Source organism: Notechis scutatus, chromosome 4 (assembly GCF_049901735.1).
Source record: "Notechis scutatus isolate UNSWTSFEM ecotype Mainland chromosome 4, rNotScu1.2, whole genome shotgun sequence".
NCBI lineage: Eukaryota > Metazoa > Chordata > Lepidosauria > Squamata > Elapidae > Notechis > Notechis scutatus.
In genome coordinates this window covers 49150335-49168811 of record NC_142012.1, presented here as the reverse complement: position 1 = coordinate 49168811, position 18477 = coordinate 49150335, and the positions used below count along the sequence as shown (strand labels likewise).

The window sequence follows — 18477 nt, the reverse complement described above, 5'->3', positions numbered from 1 at the left end:
TTTAATGTGAAGAAAAGCGAAGTTTTACACGTGGGCAGGAAAAACCAAAGGTATAAGTACAGATTAGGTCAGGGGTGGGCAAACTTTTTGGCTCGGGGGCCGCATTGACTTTTAAAATTTGACAGACGGGCCGGGTCAGCACAAGATTTTGGGGAATCGCCCCCCACCCTTCCCCCTTCTCCTCCTTCCTCCCCTCGGAGGCCCCCTGAGTCAGGAGTTGCTACCGCCGGCGCCGGCTCCAGTCCCGCGTTGCCTCGGGAAGGGAAAGGCAAAAGGAAGAGCCGCGGCGGTGCTTTGCGGGAGCAGCGGCACCGGAGGCTCAGGCTCAGCGGCTCCTGGTTTTGCCTTTTCCTTCCCAAGGCAAACGCGGGACTGGAGCCGCACGGAGCTGCGCCGGCGGTAGCAACTCCTCACAGCCCCACCCAGACACCTGAGTGGAGCCGGGCGAAACTGCCTGTTGCTGCTGCCGGAGCACCGCTGGGTCGCCTCCTCCAAGCAGCTCGCCCGCCCGCCGGCTTCCCTCTGCCGCACAGCTCGGGGCCAGGCGCGGCGCCCGCGAGTTAAAGGGAAGCCGAAAGTTGCTGGGAAGTTGCTCGGGTGCTGGGAGCAGGCTTTTAAAGTGCCGCCCGAGCAAAGTTTAAGCAGCCCGCCCGCCCGCCAGGCGAACCCTTCCTGCTCCTCGGCGGAAAGACGCTCCAGCCTGCAAACTTTGCCTTTGCAAAGTTTAAGCCTGAAGCCCGAGCCCAAGCAACTTCCCAGCAACTTTGGCTTCCTTTTAACTCGCAGGCACTCATGCCTGGCGGAGGGGAAGCCCGGAGCCTCCTCAAGCAGTCCGCCCGCCCGCCGGGCTTCCCCTTCGCCGCGTGGCTTGGGGCCAGGCACGAGCGCCCGCGAGTTAAAAGGAAGCCGAAAGTTGCTGGGAAGTTGCTCGGGTTTCCCGGGGCTTCAGGGCTTTGCAAAGGCAAAGTTTGCAGGCGGGAGCGTCTTCCCGCCGAGGAGCGGGAAGGGTTCCGCCCGGTGGGCGGGCGGGCTGCTTGGAGTGGGCTGCTGTGCGGCTTAGGGCGGCGCGAGCGCCCGCGAGTTAAAAGTTGCTGGGAAGTTGCTCGGGTGCTGGGAGCAGGCTTTTAAAGTGCGCCCGAGCAAAGTTTAAGCAGCCCGCCCGCCCACCGGGTGGAACCCTTCCCGCTCCTCGGCGGGAAGACGCTCCAGTCTGCAAACTTTGCCTTTGTAAAGCCCTGGAAGCCCCAGAAACCCGAGCAACTTCCCAGCAACTTTCAGCTTCCTTTTAACTCGGGGCGCTTGCACCTGGCAGAGGGAAGCCCGGAACCTCCTCCAAGCAGCCTGCACGCCCGCACGCCGGGCTTCCTTCGCCGCGCGGCTCGGCGCCAGAAGCGCGAGCGACCACCGATTAAAAGAAGCCAGATTGCTGGGAAGTTGCTCGGGTGCTGGGAGTGCCGCCCGAGCAAAGTTTAAGCCTGGAAGCCCGGAAACCGAGCAACTTCCCAGCAACTTTTGGCACCGGGCCTCCTGGGCGGCGGGGTCTCTTCGCCCCTTTTCAGGAATATCTGCCTGGCGCCCTGGTTTAAAGCGCCGAAGTGCTGGGGTGCGGGGCTGGGCGGCTTAGCCGCCCGAGCGGCCGCAGCCGGGGCGGGCCCAAGGCAGGGCAGGCTCCCCAGCGCCTGCTTGGTGGCTCGCGCCCCCCCCCGGTGGCCCCGCTCCTCGGGCTCCAGCCTGCGCTGCCTTGCAGTTTAGCCGGCCCGGAAAAAGGGGGATCGTGGGGCCCTCGGGGGCGGTGTTCGCTCCCAGCGGCCTGCCCCTCCTGTCGCTCCGCGTTTGCGCTGGGGCCCCCTCCACCCAGCGTTTTTCGGCGCGGTTGGGCCTGGCTTTTTTTTTCAGGGTGGGCTGGCGCCCGGGGGTGGCCCCGGGCGTTTTGCCCCCTGGATTAGGTGAAACTGGCTCAAAAACAGTAATTGTGAGAGGGACCTTAGAGTCTTAGTGGACGATCACTTAAACGTGAGTCAGCAGTGTGCAGCAGCAGCCAAAAAAGCTAATACAATCCTTGGTTATATAAATAAAGGCATAGAATCAAAATCACTTGAAGTATAAAGCCTTAGTAAGACCACACCTGAAATATTGCTTTCAGTTTTGGTCAGCACATTAGAAAAAAGATGTTGAGACTTTGGAAAAAGTGCAAAGAAGAGCAACTAAGACGATTAAAGGCCTGGAACTAAAACATGTGAAGAAGGGTTGCAGGATTTGGGTTTGGCTAGTCTAAAGAAAAGAAGGACTAGATAGTAGTATTCCAGTATTTGAGAGGCTACCATAAAGAGGAGGGGGTCAATTTATTTTCCAAAGTACCAGAGGGCAGGACAAGAAAGTGGATGGAAACTAATCAAGAGAAGCAACCTGGAATTGAGGAGACATTTCTTAACAGTGGAACAACTTGCCTTCAGACATTGTGAGTGCTTCATCACTGGAGGTTTATAAGAAACACTAGACCAGGGGTGTCCAACCTTGGCAATTTTAAGACTTGTGGACTTCAACTCCCAGAGTTCCTCAGCCAGCAAAGCTGGCTGAGGAACTCTGGGAGTTGAAGTCCACAAGTCTAAATGCTAAGGTTGGACACCCTGCACTAGACAGTTATTTTTCTGAAATGGTATAGGATCTCCTGCTTGAACAGGGGCCTGGACTAAAAGACCTCCAAGGTCCCTTCCATCTCTATTCTGATTCTGATGTTTGGCATGGTGATAGCCAGCTTTATAGATAGCTTTTCCCCTATGTAAATTAAGAATACCAAAAAAAAATCTTACAAATAAAACTTTATCTTTTGTCCTATTAGGTCTGGTGGTGCGTGCACAGCTGCTGCATTCCTGAAAGAATTTGTGACTGCTCCTCACTGGGCTCATTTAGATATTGCTGGTGTAATGGAAAATAAAGATGAAGTTCCATATCTGCGAAAAGGCATGGCAGGAAGGCCAACACGTACCCTGGTTGAGTTTATTACTCGACTGGCCTTAGACAAGCAAATCTTCTAGAAAGCAGATTTGTGAGAATCACCACTGGCTTTAGAAACAGTTAATTTGAATCTGGGATCAGCCAGTGTATGGATAAGATTCCAAAGGGCCATTCAACTTTGACTTCAGTTTTGGGAGGCTACTTTGAAATGATCCAAAGCGATGGACTATAAATTCATTCCATAGAGTTCTACTAAATCACACTTTTTATAATCTTCATTCCAGGAGTTTGTCCTGTATTTGGTATCCAAAGAGCAATCAGTCTAAACCAACATGATTTATAATATGGATTGAATAATAGATACACAGCTATGACATACAATAAATATATCTTCTGACAGTTCTGGCTGTTGAGGTTTTTGTCTTTTGCAGAATATGCTTCCAAAAGGATTTGTTTCATAAATGGTTAAGCAGAATATTAAGAAAGAGGTGGAGCCTTGTGCCAGCATGAATAAGGCCCTCATTTCTGCATGCCAGCTGGTGAAATTTGAATTTTATAGAGGATGCCCCTAAGGATATGTCTAGTCCTACAATGGAGCATTGATGGAAAATGTGCTTTATGTGCAAACTCTGCTTCTAGTGGGTGCTGGAAGGACTTGGCAGCCCATCATTCTGTTGCAAGAAATATCCATCTGGGTTCAGTTCCAAGTGAGAAGAAAGACACTGGAAACATGGAGGCTGATTGGAAAGATGGTTTAATGGTGAACAGGACCACATGGGTTTTAGGTCCTGGGCTGCTGACCACATGGAGGAGAGAGAGGTATCTGCAGGGGTGGAATTCTACCGGTTTGGATGAACCAGTAATTCCAGTGAGCATTTGGTCCTGCCCACCCATCCCTACTCTTTCCTGTGCTTTATTTCCTGGGTTTTTTAGCACAGCTGATTCGCGCGGCAGAGCAGATTGCCGTGCATCAGCAGTTTTACTCACCAGGAACGCAGCAGAAGGTAAAGTAATTGAGTTGAAAATGGGCTTTTTAAAATGTGGAGTATGCACGCAAAGCACCTGTTTGGTGTGCATGCATGCAAAGCGCACACTCACTGAACCGGTTATTACATCGGTTGAATTGCACCACTGGGTATAGATACCCTCTCTTGGCCCTTGCCCTTGAGCTTCCTGTTCCTGTGCAAGAAATGTATTCTATTGGTTGTCAGACTCCCAAGGGGCTATGTAGGGGGTCTGTAGCTCAAGTGGTGTGATATAAGTTTGGTTGAACCTTGCTGGGTGATGCAATAAAGCTTGGTTGTGCCATGTGGTGAGCTCTGCTGATAGATAATCCTATTATGTCCTGAAGGGTCATGTCTTAATCCCATCACCCTGGAGCTCAAGGTCTAATTGTCTTGTAGACAGGCTGTTCCAGTCTCCCCAATGTGCACCAAATATCACTGGGAGCAGGGAGCTGCTCTTTGCCTTTAAAAACATGTTTCTCCTTTTCTCATCCAGGGAATTATAATATTCTGCCTTTTTAATATTTCCCAGAATATTTAATTCCTCTAGAAGGGTCGGTGCCAACTTTCTACACTTCCTAGAAGGAGAGTGTGTGCAGTGCGGGAAGGGGCTTGTGGCATTATACTTCCTACAGGGCTGGCTGAGCAGTTCCAGGTAACAGACTGCCCTTGAAGCAGCATCTGAATAGAATGGAATAGGAATAGAATAGAATAGAATACCTTTATTGTCATTGCATTCAAAATACAATGAAATTTGAAAGCTACTCCAGCACAGTGCCCCAAACACCACATCACAATCACACTACAGAGTATTTAAAAATTAAAATAATTAAAGTAATAATAATAATTAAAAACCTAATCTAAAACCTATTTAAAACATATATTAAGTTAGTTTAAAAATGCCACTTTATACATAGGGCTAAATCACAAATGTACTGTTTGATTCAAGGCAATTATTGCCTTGGAAAAGAAACTGTTTCTCAGTCTATTAGTCCTCATTTTAAGACACCTATAACGTCTCCTGATGGTAACAATTTGAAATATGAATGACCAGGATGAGAACGGTCTGTGGAGATTTTTAGTGCTCTAGAGAGGAGGTCTTCACAATCTCTTCCAAAGAAGAAAGAGAGCAACCAATAATTTTTTGTGCTGTGTTTATAACTCTCTGGAGCATCATCTTATGCACTACAGAGCATCCAGCATACCACACAGCTACACAGTATGCCAAAATGCTCTCAATGGTAGAATGGTAAAAAAGTAACCAGCAACTTCTCACCCAGACCACTCTTTTTCAGCAGCCTCAGAAAGTGCAGGCGCTGTTGGGCTTTCTTTGCAGTGGCCATAGTGTGGACCGACCAAGTAAGGTTGTCGGAAATATGAGTTCCTAGAAATTTAAAACTATGAACTCTTTCCACACAATCTCCATTGATATATAGTGGGAGAGGCTCTGCTTTGCATCGTCTGAAGTCTATAATCAATTCTTTGGTTTTTTTGATGTTCAGGGTGAGGTTATGACTCTTGCACCAGAAGACCAGTCTGAGAACGCGTTGCTGCGCGATCCCTGCCCAGCGCTAGCCGTTTTGGGGCTCCGATCCGGACGGGTGCGGAGCAAGCGGCTGCTCTGAGACCCCCCTGGCCGCAGAACCCCTTTACCAGGATGGTGCAGCGGCGGTCCGTAATGGCTGCCACAAAGAAGTCGGCAGCCGGGCAAGTATGCTCAGGAGGAAGAAGATAAAGTTATTGAAAGTGAAAGTTCTTCTCTGTCGACCCAGGGCTTTGAGATTTATCTAATTTAATTCCTGGAAAAGATGATTCTTTGATGATTTTTTCCACAAGAGAAAAAAAAAGCGGCAATTTTGAGGTGCTGAAAGGAAAGTTACTCTCCTCCCGACGGAATTAAGCCGGAAGGGAGAGGATAAAGAAAATATATAAATCTGGATCTTGTTGGAGGAGATGCCTTGAATATTTGAGGACAGAAACATAATTTTAATAAGGCTTTAAAATACAGATTTGGACTCTCTTTATTTGTTTGATACCACCCCTGGAAGAGGAAGGGGGAATTTTGGCTTGCTTGGATTTATTGAGGATTGTGGATTTTGGGATTGTTTTACCTTTTTCTCGGAATATTTGGTTGGTGTAAGAAGAAAGAGGAATAAAGAAAAGAAAAGATTTATTTATAATGGCTTTCCCTTTTGAAGACCTGAGGGATGAATATGAGCAAACAAAAGCAGCCTGCAAAGATGGTATGGAAAAAGCTTTTCTATTTCTAGAAATGGCGCTGGTCAATTACCAACAGACAATGAAACAGATGGAAACAGAAGAACAACAACAAGGAAAAGACGAAGACGCCATCTTTATTGAATCCCAAAACTTATCTAAGGAAGAAGGAAGGAAGAGAGCAAGGAAAATGAAGGACTTAAGATCTAAAAAAACATTTGAGAAAGAGAAAAATATGATGCAAAGTAAATATAATGATAGCAAACAAGAGAAAAGGGAACACAACAGAGAAGGGATCCCAGCAAGGCAGAGGTTAGAAGAAGAAGGGGGTAGGAAGATTTGGTGGGGGAAGAAAGACCAGTCTGAGAACCTCTGACCTATAGGCCGTTTCGTCGTCTTCTGATATGAGTCCCACCAATGTGCTGTCGTCTACAAATTTTATTATAGAGTTAGTGGGACAAGAGGGAGTGCAGTCATAGGTGTAGAGAGAATACAACCCTGTGGAGATCCAGTGCTGAGAGCAAGAGTGGAGGAAAAATAGCTGTCAATCCTAACAGTTTGGGGTCTGTTAGTAAGAAAGTCCTTTATCCAACAGCAGATGTGAGAGGAGAGGCCCAATTCTAGCAACTTCTTAATCAGTATATCCAGAATGATGGTATTAAAAGCCGAGCTGTAATCAACAAAAAGCATCCTTACATAGCTCCCACTATGCTCCAGATGGTTCAGTGCAATGTGGAGAGCCATGACAATAGCATCCTCTGTGGATCTGTTATTCCGATAGGCAAACTGGTATGGGTCAAGGTTTGATGGGAGGCAATCCTGTATATGTTTTAAGACCAGTCTCTCAAAACACTGCATAATTATGGGTGTGAGAGCTACTGGCCTATAGTCATTTAAAGTTTCAGGAGAGGGCTTTTGGAGAACTGGAAGCAAGCCAGGCTTAAAGACCCGGGAAAAAAGCAGCAGCTGCTGCTCGTGCTTTTGCCTGATGACTGCAGCAAGTACCCATTGCCACCAGGGCCGAGAGGTGAGCATGCTAAGGCAACGTAGGCACTACCACTGCGGCGGCTTTGCCTGCGTCTCTGAGGCTTCAATGTTGGGAGAGGCAGCGAGGGCTGGAGGAGCCGAGAACTGCACACAGCTCCATGTCCCCTTCCTTGCCTGCCTCTAGGTAAGCACAGGTGGGGGAGAAGAGAGAGAGAGAGAATCCAAAACTGGAGAATTAATGGGGAGAGCTGATAGCAGGCACTGGGGGAGGGGACTGTTATTGCTACCGCCGCCGTGTGTGGGAGCTGGTTGACGCGTGCATCTCAGGGACCTGACTCCAGGGTCCCTTCAAGAGCCTGAGGTGTGAGAACTGCAAGTGGGAGTGTTTGGTGGTTTTGAAGAATTCCTAGAACGGGATAGGTCAGCGTTTTGTAGGGCTCGGTGAAAGAGTGAGCTTTGTTTCGCCTCCTTTCCTCCTCTGGTAATGCGAGAGATGCTGTCTTTCTCTCTCTCCCACCCCCAAATATCACTGGCTGTGGCTGGATTTGGCAGCAGCACTAAAGCGAGCGAAGTGCCCCCAGGGACACCTTTCCTTGCTTGCCTCCAGGTGAGGCTGGAGGAGCCCCTCAGTTTTTCCTCAGATGCAGATCTGAGCTTTCTCAATCCTCCACCCAGGATCTGAAAGGAGCCGCCACTTTCTCCCCCTCCCCTCAATTAATCACCGAGGGCGGCAGTCCTTCTGCAGGCAGCTGCCTGCTGAGAAACCCCTGGAGGGACGGCTGAGGGGCCCCATTTCTGCCTCTGCTTCTCCCAGCAGCAGTTGCCCCAAGGTCCCTCAGCTCAGACGCACACATACACACCGCCCATTCTTCTGTCTCTGAAAGGTGCAGGCGCGGGGAGGCGTTTCTTTTGTTATGATTTAAGAACGTTTTCTTTTGTTATTTTTTTGTTATTTTTGTTATTTTTTGTTATTTTTGTTTTCTTTTGTTATTTTTGTTATTTTGTTTTTTTGTCCAGAACGTTTTCTTTTGTTATGATTTAAGCATTTACATTTTTGTTATAATTAAATACACACACACACACACACACAAATATAAAAATATAAAATTTATATTTAATATGAAAAAGAAAATTGTTATATTAAATATATTATCCTTTTTTAAAAAATTGCATTAGTGGTCCTCGGGATTTAATAGTATGAGTTTGGTAGTCCCTGAGGTCCAAAGGTTGGCGACCCCTGCTTTTAGGACAGAGAGGCTGGTTTGCATCTGCTTAGCAATAAAGGTTATTTTCTTAGCAAATGGCTCATTTTAACCACTTTCACTTCTCTCAACTGACTAAAAGCAGGATGCCCTTAGGCGGAGGTTGTCTTCTGCGCTTTTTGATAGTTTGGAAGCACAGTGGTTTAATATAAACAGAGTCCTTTAGTTCAGAAAACTGCAATTTTCACTCACTTTTGTCCTTTATTTTGGTTATTTTAACTTTTATCAATAGAAATGGTAAAAAATCTTTTTGATTTGAGGTGTAAAATATGAAAATTGGTCTTTTAAAAATAATTTTGCAAATTCTGTTTTAGTTACTTTGATATACTGTTTTTGTAGTTTTCTTGGTTTTTTGCTCTTGGATTTTCTATTGTTAGTTATTTCTTTTATGATTATGAATCTCTTGCAGATTTGCTCTTTTCACATTTGTCCTTTATTTTTTCCAATCAAATATGGTCACCGTACTTAGAAATCAAACTCCTAGCAGAAATAAGCGGGAAAAGTGGGGAGGGATTCCTATAAAAATCATGGAGTCCTTGGGCTGAGGAGGCTTCTCCAACACATATATAGACCGTTAATGCGTAACGACCAAGTGCCTGGGGTGGGTAGGGAGAGGCTATTGAACGCAGCTGAAGGGCACGGGGCAACGCCCCAAAAACTTGCTCCTGATCATTACTAATAATTTTTGCAATTTTTTTCATGTACGCATGCGTGTTTTCACGGAGGACCAAAGAAAATGCCTTTTCCGCCTTCGAGGCCCCACCCGAGCCTTCGTCTCGCGATGTCGTGACGTGCCAGCGCGGTTTCGTTTTCTCTTGCGCCTGCGCAATCGCTCCAACTTGCCCTCAGTTATTATGGCTGCTGGACTGAGTGGGATGTTTGGGAATCAGGGCCCGGTGCCACCCCCGCCACCTCCTCCGCCACCTCCCCCGATGGTCCCCGGAGGTCAAGGACCCGCGGGACTCCTTCCGCCGAACCCCACGGGTCCGCGAAACCCGATCGGTACCCTTGTGGATGATTTGGAGGCTTCTTTTGAGGTAGGCTCTGCAGTGCGAGTGCCCTCTCTTTAACAGAGATAGAGGAAAGACGGACGCTTGAAGTGGGGAAAAGGAAAGCCTCTTAAAACAAAAGTATTGCCCGTAAAACATGATTTATTCCGCGCTGCAAAAATAGGTTTCTGGAAAATAAGTTTGATTCAATTTAGCAAATAAATTAATACTTCTCCCTTTCTTGAGATAACGAGTTCAGGGTAGTATCCAGGAGGGGGATCTTTTTATCCACATTACCGCCCAGCGAGGTACATTCGGCTGAAAGTGATGATCGGACCCAGAGTAATCCACAAGCCAAGGGGAGATCAGAGCCATTATCAACCCACACTAGCTTGTTATAGATGTTTCCTTATTCTGATGAGAAAAAAATATTTTGTTAATATCGGATTAACAGGCGCCTCTTTTCAGGCAGGCGACCATTTAAACACAAACTGAAACCCAGATAAAAGGACTATATCTGGCTATCTACTTCATCTCTATAGTAAACTCCCTGTAGTCCTGCGTTTCTCTTTGTAAAAATAATGCTTTATAAGATAGTATGTGAAATGTCCATATTTTGTAAGAATTTGAATTTTTGTAAAAAAAAAAAAAAAGAATTTGTCTTTAAAAATAGGTTGTTAAAAATTAGTGAGCTTGTAACTCTTGTAGGAAAATTGTTTGCATTGCAAATTGTACTGAACAAAGACAATGTAGAGTTCGTTTTTCAGACCTTCTAATTTTATCTTCAGCTTCATCTGAAAAATGGAGTCTATTTATTCCATCCAGACAAATGAATTCTTTTGTTTGGAACCTACTAAATTTTGTATGCCATTTTAAATAAAGAATTAGAAATAAATATTGTAGAAGTATATTTTTCAAGAAAGCAAAAATATACTGTAGTATAGCTTTATGTGTGCCAAAATAAAGCTCTTAACATTATCTGATTTTGTAATAAATGGTTTTTGTAATTATCTAGGCTTGCTTTGCATCCCTTGTAAGCCAAGATTATGTAAATGGTACAGATCAAGAAGAAATTAGAACTGGTAAGTTTGGGTGTCCATCTTCAAGTTAATTTAGAATATTTATATGCAGAATGTTCATCTCTTTTTCTCACCCTAGAGTTGAACTTTACCCACCTCTATGAAATTGTGCTGATAAATATTAGTGAAGGCTTAACAGCCAATTGTGACAAATTTAGCCAGCAGTGTGCAGCAGCAACCAAAAAAGCTAATACAATCCTTGGTTGTAGAAACAGAGACATAGAATCGAAGTCATGTGAAGTATTAGTACCACTTTATAAAGCCTTAGTAAGACCACACCTGGAATACTGCATCCAGTTTTGGTCACCACATTACAAAAAAGATGTTGAGACTTTGGAAAAAATGCAAAGAGAACGTAAGATGATTAATGGCCTGCAGCCAGAAATATATGAAGAACAGTTGCAAGAGCTGTGGTGGCACTGTGGTTACATTGCAGTATTGCAGGCACTTCTGCCAATTGCCGGCAGTTCAATTCTCACTGGCTCAAAGTTGACTCAGCCTTCCATCCTTCCGAGGTTGGTAAAATAAGGACCAGATTGTTAGGGACAATATGCTGACTGTAAACCAGTGATGGCTAACCTTTTCAGCTTGGTGTGTCGAAAATCGGGAAAAAGTGTAGCCTTCCTCGGGTCGTGTGTCACTTCAAGAAATATCAATAATTTGGTTTATGACGGACTGGGCTGGGGTGATCACACAGGGCTGTGAAACTTGTCTCCTGGTCTCAGGGCTGCAGGTGCAGGATGTGGGAATCGGAAGGCCACCTTACAGGGCTGTGAACCTCATGGATCTCCTTTCCTCCTGTAGCGTTCCTGAGGTAATGAAACTGACAAACCTCAGTTTATGGCGGTTAAAACTGGTTCTCTGCTGCAAAGATCTTGCGGCAGCGGTGACACCACGCCTCCACGCAACAAGCAGGGAGCAGGGATTGGAGCAGAGCACAGGCAGCCTCTAAATGTGCAGGTTTTCCCCACACCAACAGGCGTGTCAGTCAAAGTGCCTCGGCGTGTCACGAGTGACACGCGTGTCATAGGTTAGCCATAACTGCTGTAAACCATTTTGTTAATTAGAGAAAGACCAATTGGAAAACAAGTATGTGGCTGGCAGGAGCTATGGACGCTCTACAAGATTGCTTTGAGTGCGCAAATTGGAACATTTAAAGAGGTTACATCGAATGGACAACATACTGATATGAATGAATACACTTCTACTGTTTCTGCTTATGTTACAAAGTGTATGGAGGATATCACTGTTCTTAGGACTATTGTCATGAGCAAATGAGAAACCTTGGATCTCACAGAAGGTCCATGCGATGTTCAAGATGAGAAACACTGCTTTCAAATCAGGTGAAGTGGCAGCACTTAGAATAGCAAGAACGGATTTAAGATGTGCTATAAAAACAGCAAAGCGGGCCTATAGTCAGAAAGGACAGAATTTCTTTCAATATCCTGTGGACCCGAGACATACGTGGCAAGGTATTCTGGTCATTACTGACTATAAGGCAGCTTCCCTGACATGTAAGGATGACACGGAGTTTCTCAATAAGCTAAATATATTTTTTGGATGGTTTGAGGCCACACAATGCTCCAGAAGGAAGGCTGTTCTCCCTGATGAACTGGTGCTCAGTTACAACTGCTGTTGGAAGGTCCTGCAAAAAGTCAATATTCAGAAAATTGCTGGTCCTGATAATATCATTTGGGCAGGTACTTAAGGAGTGTGCTAACCAGCTGGCTACTTCTCAAAGACATCTTCAATCTCTCATTGCATCATGCCGTGGTTCCATCATGTTTTAGGAATGCAATCATTGCACCAGTGCCCAAGAAACATATCATCAGATGCCTTAATGATTACCATCCAGTTGCACTCACTTCCATTATATTGAAAGACTGGTAAAGGACTATATGGTTTCATGCCTTCCCCCTGCATTTGACTCATTACAGTTTGCCTATCGGAAGAACTGTCCTATAGATGATGCTTTTTCCTGCTTCATCTTAGCTTGGTGCACCTGGAGGAGAAGAATACTCATGTGCATAATGATGCTGTTTATTGATTTTAGGTTGGTGTTCAACACAATCATTCCTCAGCATTTGGTGAACAAATTGGGCCTATTAAGTTTTAATACTCCTTTCAACTAGCCTGCTGCTTGCTGCCATGGAAAAGAGGAAGGATCAGTGGAGAACTTTTCACTGCAGCTTTATAATTATGATCTGGGCTTTGCTTATCTCTCCAAGGTCATTTTTTTCTAACTTTGGTATGCAGCAGCCCTCTGGTTGCCTAGCTACAAGGGAATTGGTCTCTACAGTTTGTTTCAAGTTGCTGGTTCACATGCTTTGCCTGAGATCTTGCCTGAAACTTGTTGCTTTCAGTTCGTTCCTAGTAAAACTACCTTTTCTCAATCTATGGGGCCAAGGGTTTTTCTTTCCTATGAAATGGACAGAGGCAACCCTAACATTAAGCAAGATCTGCTTTAATGGTCAACCCGGAGACAGCAGTCTGCCATGGTGACCAAGTATCCAATGTCCAACAATGGGAGTAAGCTGGAGGAAACGAGCTACAGCCAACTCTCCCACTGGACCATACTGTGTTCAAGACGAGGCAGAATGGCGAGAGTTGCACTTCAACGAGAAGCCCATCAGATTCAGAGGGGTATAGGGCAGAGGGAAGACACCCCCCCTGGAGGGAAGCTAGAGGAAATCATGCTGAACCAGGCCTTGTTCCTGGTACAACAGGTTAGGAGGAATTGAAGAGCCCAAAAAACTCTTGCACAGAGAGCTACCAAGGTTCCTGGGTCACCCCAGGCCAAGCCATGGATGGAGCTACTGTGGTGGGGGTCACCTCTGCTCTACCTAAACTGGCACCAGTGAAATCTATGCTACCCTGGGCAGCAGCTGCTACACAAGCTACTCTGCCTTCAGGGATCACTCCTCAAGGACACTTCTTGTTGGATGTCTATGGAAATTCTCAGTCATCCTGGTCATGGTTGTCCCAAAGGTGCTTTTTCAAGAGGCAACTGGACTTTCTTGTTTGAAAAAGTTTCCCTTCTCATCTTTTGGGACAACTATGATAGGATGACTGAGAATCTCCATAGAAATTTAGCTATGCACTTTGGGGTATGAACAGACTTCCAGAAAAACTGCAGACTTCAGGAAAGTAAACCGCACCAAACTTGATTGCAGGAAATACAACTTCAGCAATAGAGTGGTCAATGTCTGGAATACTCTACCCGACTCTGTGTTTCTTCCCCAAACCCGAAAAACTTTAACCTTAAGACTGTCTACTATTGACCTCACCCCTTTCCTAAGAGGGTCTGTAGGGCGTGCATAAAGCGCACCAACGTGCCTACCGTCCCTGTCCTATTGTTTCTCTTATTCTTTTTTTTTTTCTTATATGTACCCATTTCATGTATTCACAACTATGTACATACATTATACTTGTATTTGTAAACAATTGGCAAATCAAATAAATAAATAAATAAATAAATAAACCAGTTTCACTTCAGTTTGAGATGCAGACAACACAGACTCATCCCCAAGAGTCTGTGCTCAACAGTGAAAGTACACAGGGCAGAAAACATCCTGCTGAAAGCACAGTTTCACAACACAATCCTTTCAGCAGTTCCAAGAAGCTCCACAACCATTCGCATTACTAAGCTGATGTAAGACAAATGACCAGCTGTCTGCAAGGAGTATAAATCCTTCCATTCCCCACCATCCAGTCAGAGCTGAAGAAGCTTCTTGGATGAGTAGTAAAATGTCTTCAAAGAAAAACCAGAAAGTCCCATTGCCTCTTGAAAAAGCATCTTTGGGCTCTTGTTGGAATTATGGGTAGTAAAACTATATCATCACTGGAGTGGGTAGAACTGAAATGTAGCTCATTTTATGTGAGTTTAAGAGGTAAAATACACGTTTTAGGCAGTTTTAGAGAATGGGATGTTTTAGAGCAGGGGTGTCAAACTTGCAGCCTGCGGGCCTGATGTGTCATGTGCTGGCCCCACCCCCTTCACTGGTTTAGTGAAGGAGAAAAAGGTCTCGATACATCATGTCACACCACCATGACGACACGAGTTTGACACCCCTGTTCTAGGGTCACAAACAAAGAACATAGGATCACAGGGCTCCTAGTCCAACCCCTTGCTGAAGGTAGACTTCATACCATCCCAGTCAAACATAAATCTCAGGGCTACACAGCATTCCCCTCCCCCTAAGCCCCAATTTAAAACCTGAAATTATAACCAGTTTGGTTTTCCTCTGGTGGGCCTGGGCAGCTGCTGGAAAGAGGCAGGTCCATTAGTTATTCTAATTAGGACTAGAATTTCTATCAAAAAATAATGTCATGCAGTCATTAGATGAAACAATACATGAGCACACTTAGCAACGGCTGTTCTACTAGTCCCAGTTGCAGTCTTTAAGCCAGAACCTCATGCTTCTGCCCTGTCAATCTCACTTCCATTTCAACTTCCCTTGCCCTCTCCATCTCTGCCCTTTTGCCCCCCTGCCCTCTGCCACCCTTGCTGACCTTTGCCATCTTCTGTTGCTGAGGCAGCTGGTGGCCTTTTGTTTTGCATCGTTTTACACGTGTAGACCCAAGTATTTTACACTTCCCTTGGTTTGTTAAAGTTACATAGTATTTATCTTGACTTTTATTTTTAATAGCTTTAAATTGTTGTTGCTCATTTCCTAGGTGTTGATCAATGTATCCAGAAATTTTTAGATGTTGCACGACAAACAGAATGCTTTTTTCTACAGAAAAGGCTACAATTATCTGTCCAGAAACCAGACCAAGTAATTAAGGAGGTAAGAATATGGTTTTCTTTCGACTTAAGCATGATATCTGATTCTATGCTAGAAGACAGTAATTGTAGTACAGTAAGTGCAGTGATGGGATTTAGTCGGTTCCCACCGGTTCAGTACAACTGGTACCTAATTTTTTTGCTGAATTCAGCGAACTGGTTAGACATGTTCCTCCTGAAAATCTGTTTTCCAGAACACCTCTGGTTTTCATTCAATTTCCTTCCAGGTGGGGGGAAAAAAAACCCCTCCCCCAAAGTCCAAGAGTGGAGCTATGGAATGCCACCGCATTTATGTGCCGGGAGATGCTGGCCTTTCCTCTGGCGGGCCTGGGCAGCTGCTGAAAAGAGGCAGATCCATTTCAGCGCCCGGTGCCTAGATGACCTTGCTTCCCCCAAGCATTTCTTTGCCTGATTGCATTTCTCACTGTCGTGTGCAGGGAAACAAGTTTGTGGGAGTAAAGAAAAAAAAGTTTAGTCAATTCCAACTTTGTGAGATCTTTTTTTTCTCTCTCGCAAGAAGTTGGAATTGATTGAACTTTTTTTTTTGTCCCACAAACTTTTGTTTCCCTGCACACGACAGCGAGAAACATGATAGAACTGGAAATCAAGTAAGCAAAGAAATGCTTGGGGGAAGCAAAGGCACCTGGGCAGTGGTGAGTGGGGCAAGCTCCGCAGTGCTGTGTTGCAATGGAGAAATGGGAAACTGAGTAGCCAATGTGAGGGAAGGAGACCGCTTTCCCTCTTCTCCCTGCTCCTCTTTCCCTTGTGCCAGCTGTTCCATTTCCCCATTATAACGCAGCACCCAGGATCCACTTTAATAGTGGGGTGGTGGTGGTGGTGGTAATTTAAAACCGGTTTGCCCAGGGTCAGGTTGGCAGTTGCGTGAGGCTTGTCCCGCATGTGTGGCAGAGGATAGGAATGGCCCACAACGGCCAACCTGACATTGGGCGAACCAGTTGTTAAACTATTTCAGTCTCACCATTGGGTAAGTGGAATGTTGCTATGAGGTATAAGTGGGATTAAAAGCATTTATTACATAAATTAGGGCTGAATCTATCCCAATCAAAGTATTTTAATATGCTTAATGAAGAACTGATTGATCATTGTAGTAGGATGATGATTTGCAGATATATCTAATCTGTTAATGTATTTTATTTGTTAAATTTATTTGCTGCCTATCTTGTCATGGGGCTACTCTTAAGTGGCTTATCATAATACAAGGGAAGAAAATGAAAGGAGCGTAAATAGAAATAAAATAATAGGACAATAAAATAAATAATGAAAACAGAACAATGAAAATAGTACATCAATATTATAACTAAAAAGATAAATGGGTGGAGAGCAGAACAGAACCAAAGGGAGGGGGAAGAAATGTGGAGTTGGCCATCAATTCAGTACCCACCCAGCCTAGAACTCCTCCCACTTGGTCCCTAGGCCAATCAGCGGAGCCAGGTCTTTAGGCTATTGTGGAAAGATAGGGGGTACTTTTATTTTATCTGTTAAATTTATGATGTTAAATGAGATTTTGAAGAAAACTACTAATTTTTGGAATGTTTTCCTCTCTGCCTACCCACCTTGTGGTTTTTTTTTGTACTAAAATTCAGCCACCGATGCTCTGAGTAGTAGTATTTGTATCATCTCATCTACACAGCAGTAGAATTATTTTACTGTACAATAATATAAATGTTATTTTGGGTAAATGTCCACTGAATTTATGATGATCTAAGTAAAATAGTTCATAGCCATAGCCATAAACTTGAAGCTTAAACTTTAAGCCAAAGATTAGCGTGGTGATACCCATAACCATAACTCATCATGTTCTTGATAAAAAATGAGGAGAAAAACCTACTTTATTATTTTGTGCAATACATAAGAATTAGTGTGAGACAATTGTAATTAAAATGAGGTAGAAATTCATCATAAGGAATTAATGGTTTGAGGAAAGGAAGCAGCTGTTAGTTTATTGAAACACATCAGGATACTTGTTTTGCTAAGGTTTTGTAGTTGTTTTTGTTCAAATACAAATGTTTTTCCAAGGAGACATTCATAGTTTCTTTCCTGTATGCTTCTGTTTCATGTAGGATGTTTCAGAACTGAGAAATGAATTGCAGCGGAAAGAAACACTAATTCAGAAACACTTGGGAAAACTTCGCCATTGGCAACAAGTTTTAGACGATATTAATATCCAGCAGAAGAAACCTACTGAGATGCCTCAGGGACCTCTAGCTTATCTAGAACAAGCTTCAGCCAATATTCCTGCACCTCTCAAGCAAATATGAAAAAGAAGCATAATTGAAATGCCAGAATAAAGTTGTACATTTTGTATTGAAAAAATGTTTATTTTTGTAAAAATGGATACCAAGGAACCTAACTAAATGAGGCTACAGCTATCATTGCATGGATCGGAAAGTATTATTTCTTTTATTCTATCACCTGCAAACTGAACATTGTCTCTCTCTGACTTTGGAGATATTCTAAGGAGCAAGAACAGTCTATCCCATGAACTTCCAAGATAATTTTACTTCTGTATATCAAGTGCTACCGTTAACTTTATCTTTTGGAATCATGGTGCTTTTTAATATTCTTGCACAGTTTCAGCTTCTGGTTCTGTGCGTAAACATTCTTGTGGAACAGTGTAAAAAATACCTATGAGAAATATGTCACGATCTGAATTGTTTTAATACAAAGCAAAAATTATTTTTTGAATCCAGTTTTTGAGCTGAACAGCTGTATTTTAAATAAATTAAAAAATGCACACGGACAAATTAATGTTTAGCTTTATTTTAATGAAGTTACAAATGAATATCTGGTGAAAGTAGTTTTTATTTTTGTGTGATAAATTAACTTTATATATACAAATACAGTTGTTACTTTTTTACAGACCACTTATGAGAATTTTGTTTCCCTAACAAGTTATTTACATATTGCATAGTGATAATAAGAGTTGGCATTTTAAAAAATTGTTCTTAGTTTTCTTCCTCTTAAAAGTACTTTAATACTCTAATAGTTGGCACTTAATTGTTTTTGTTTAAGTGCCACAATTTATTTTATTGTTCCAAGAAGGCTCCACATGCACCACTCAGGTGACCCTGACAAAACACATAAACCTCAACAGCTCTCTAAAAGAATGCAAATGACCAGCTATCTGCAAGAAGTACATCCAGTCAGGGCTGAAGAAGCTTCTTGGATGAGAAGCAA

At 44.0% G+C, this 18477-nt stretch overlaps 2 protein-coding genes across 5 annotated transcripts in view; both read left to right on the top strand.

The window, feature by feature from the left end:
• The window catches only part of LAP3 (leucine aminopeptidase 3), a 36092-nt gene extending 32738 nt beyond the window's left edge, over window positions 1-3354 (top strand). For all 4 annotated transcript variants that reach the window (XM_026678834.2, XM_026678836.2, XM_087963360.1 and 1 more), the window contains exon 13: window positions 2840-3354. In XM_026678834.2, the coding sequence (XP_026534619.1) occupies window positions 2840-3035 (196 nt within the window). In that variant the 3' untranslated portion in view covers window positions 3036-3354. The remainder of the gene's footprint in view (window positions 1-2839) is intronic.
• Window positions 3355-7209: 3855 nt separating this feature from the next.
• On the top strand, window positions 7210-18036 carry MED28 (mediator complex subunit 28). Its single transcript, XM_026678816.2, has 5 exons — window positions 7210-7347; window positions 9151-9462; window positions 10430-10496; window positions 15171-15283; window positions 17361-18036. The coding sequence occupies exons 2-5, from the start codon at window positions 9280-9282 to the stop codon at window positions 17556-17558; spliced, it is 561 nt and encodes a 186-aa protein (XP_026534601.2). The 5' UTR covers window positions 7210-7347; window positions 9151-9279; the 3' UTR covers window positions 17559-18036.
• The last annotated feature ends 441 nt before the right edge of the window (window positions 18037-18477 follow it).

Coding starts and splice junctions, on each gene's coding strand:
- MED28 (XM_026678816.2), top strand. CDS start 9,280: ATGGCTGCTGGACTGAGTGGGATGTTTGGGAATCAGGGCCCGGTGCCA. Junction 10,497..15,170: donor TCAAGAAGAAATTAGAACTG/GTAAGTTTGGGT, acceptor CTCATTTCCTAG/GTGTTGATCAATGTATCCAG. Junction 15,284..17,360: donor CAGACCAAGTAATTAAGGAG/GTAAGAATATGG, acceptor TGTTTCATGTAG/GATGTTTCAGAACTGAGAAA.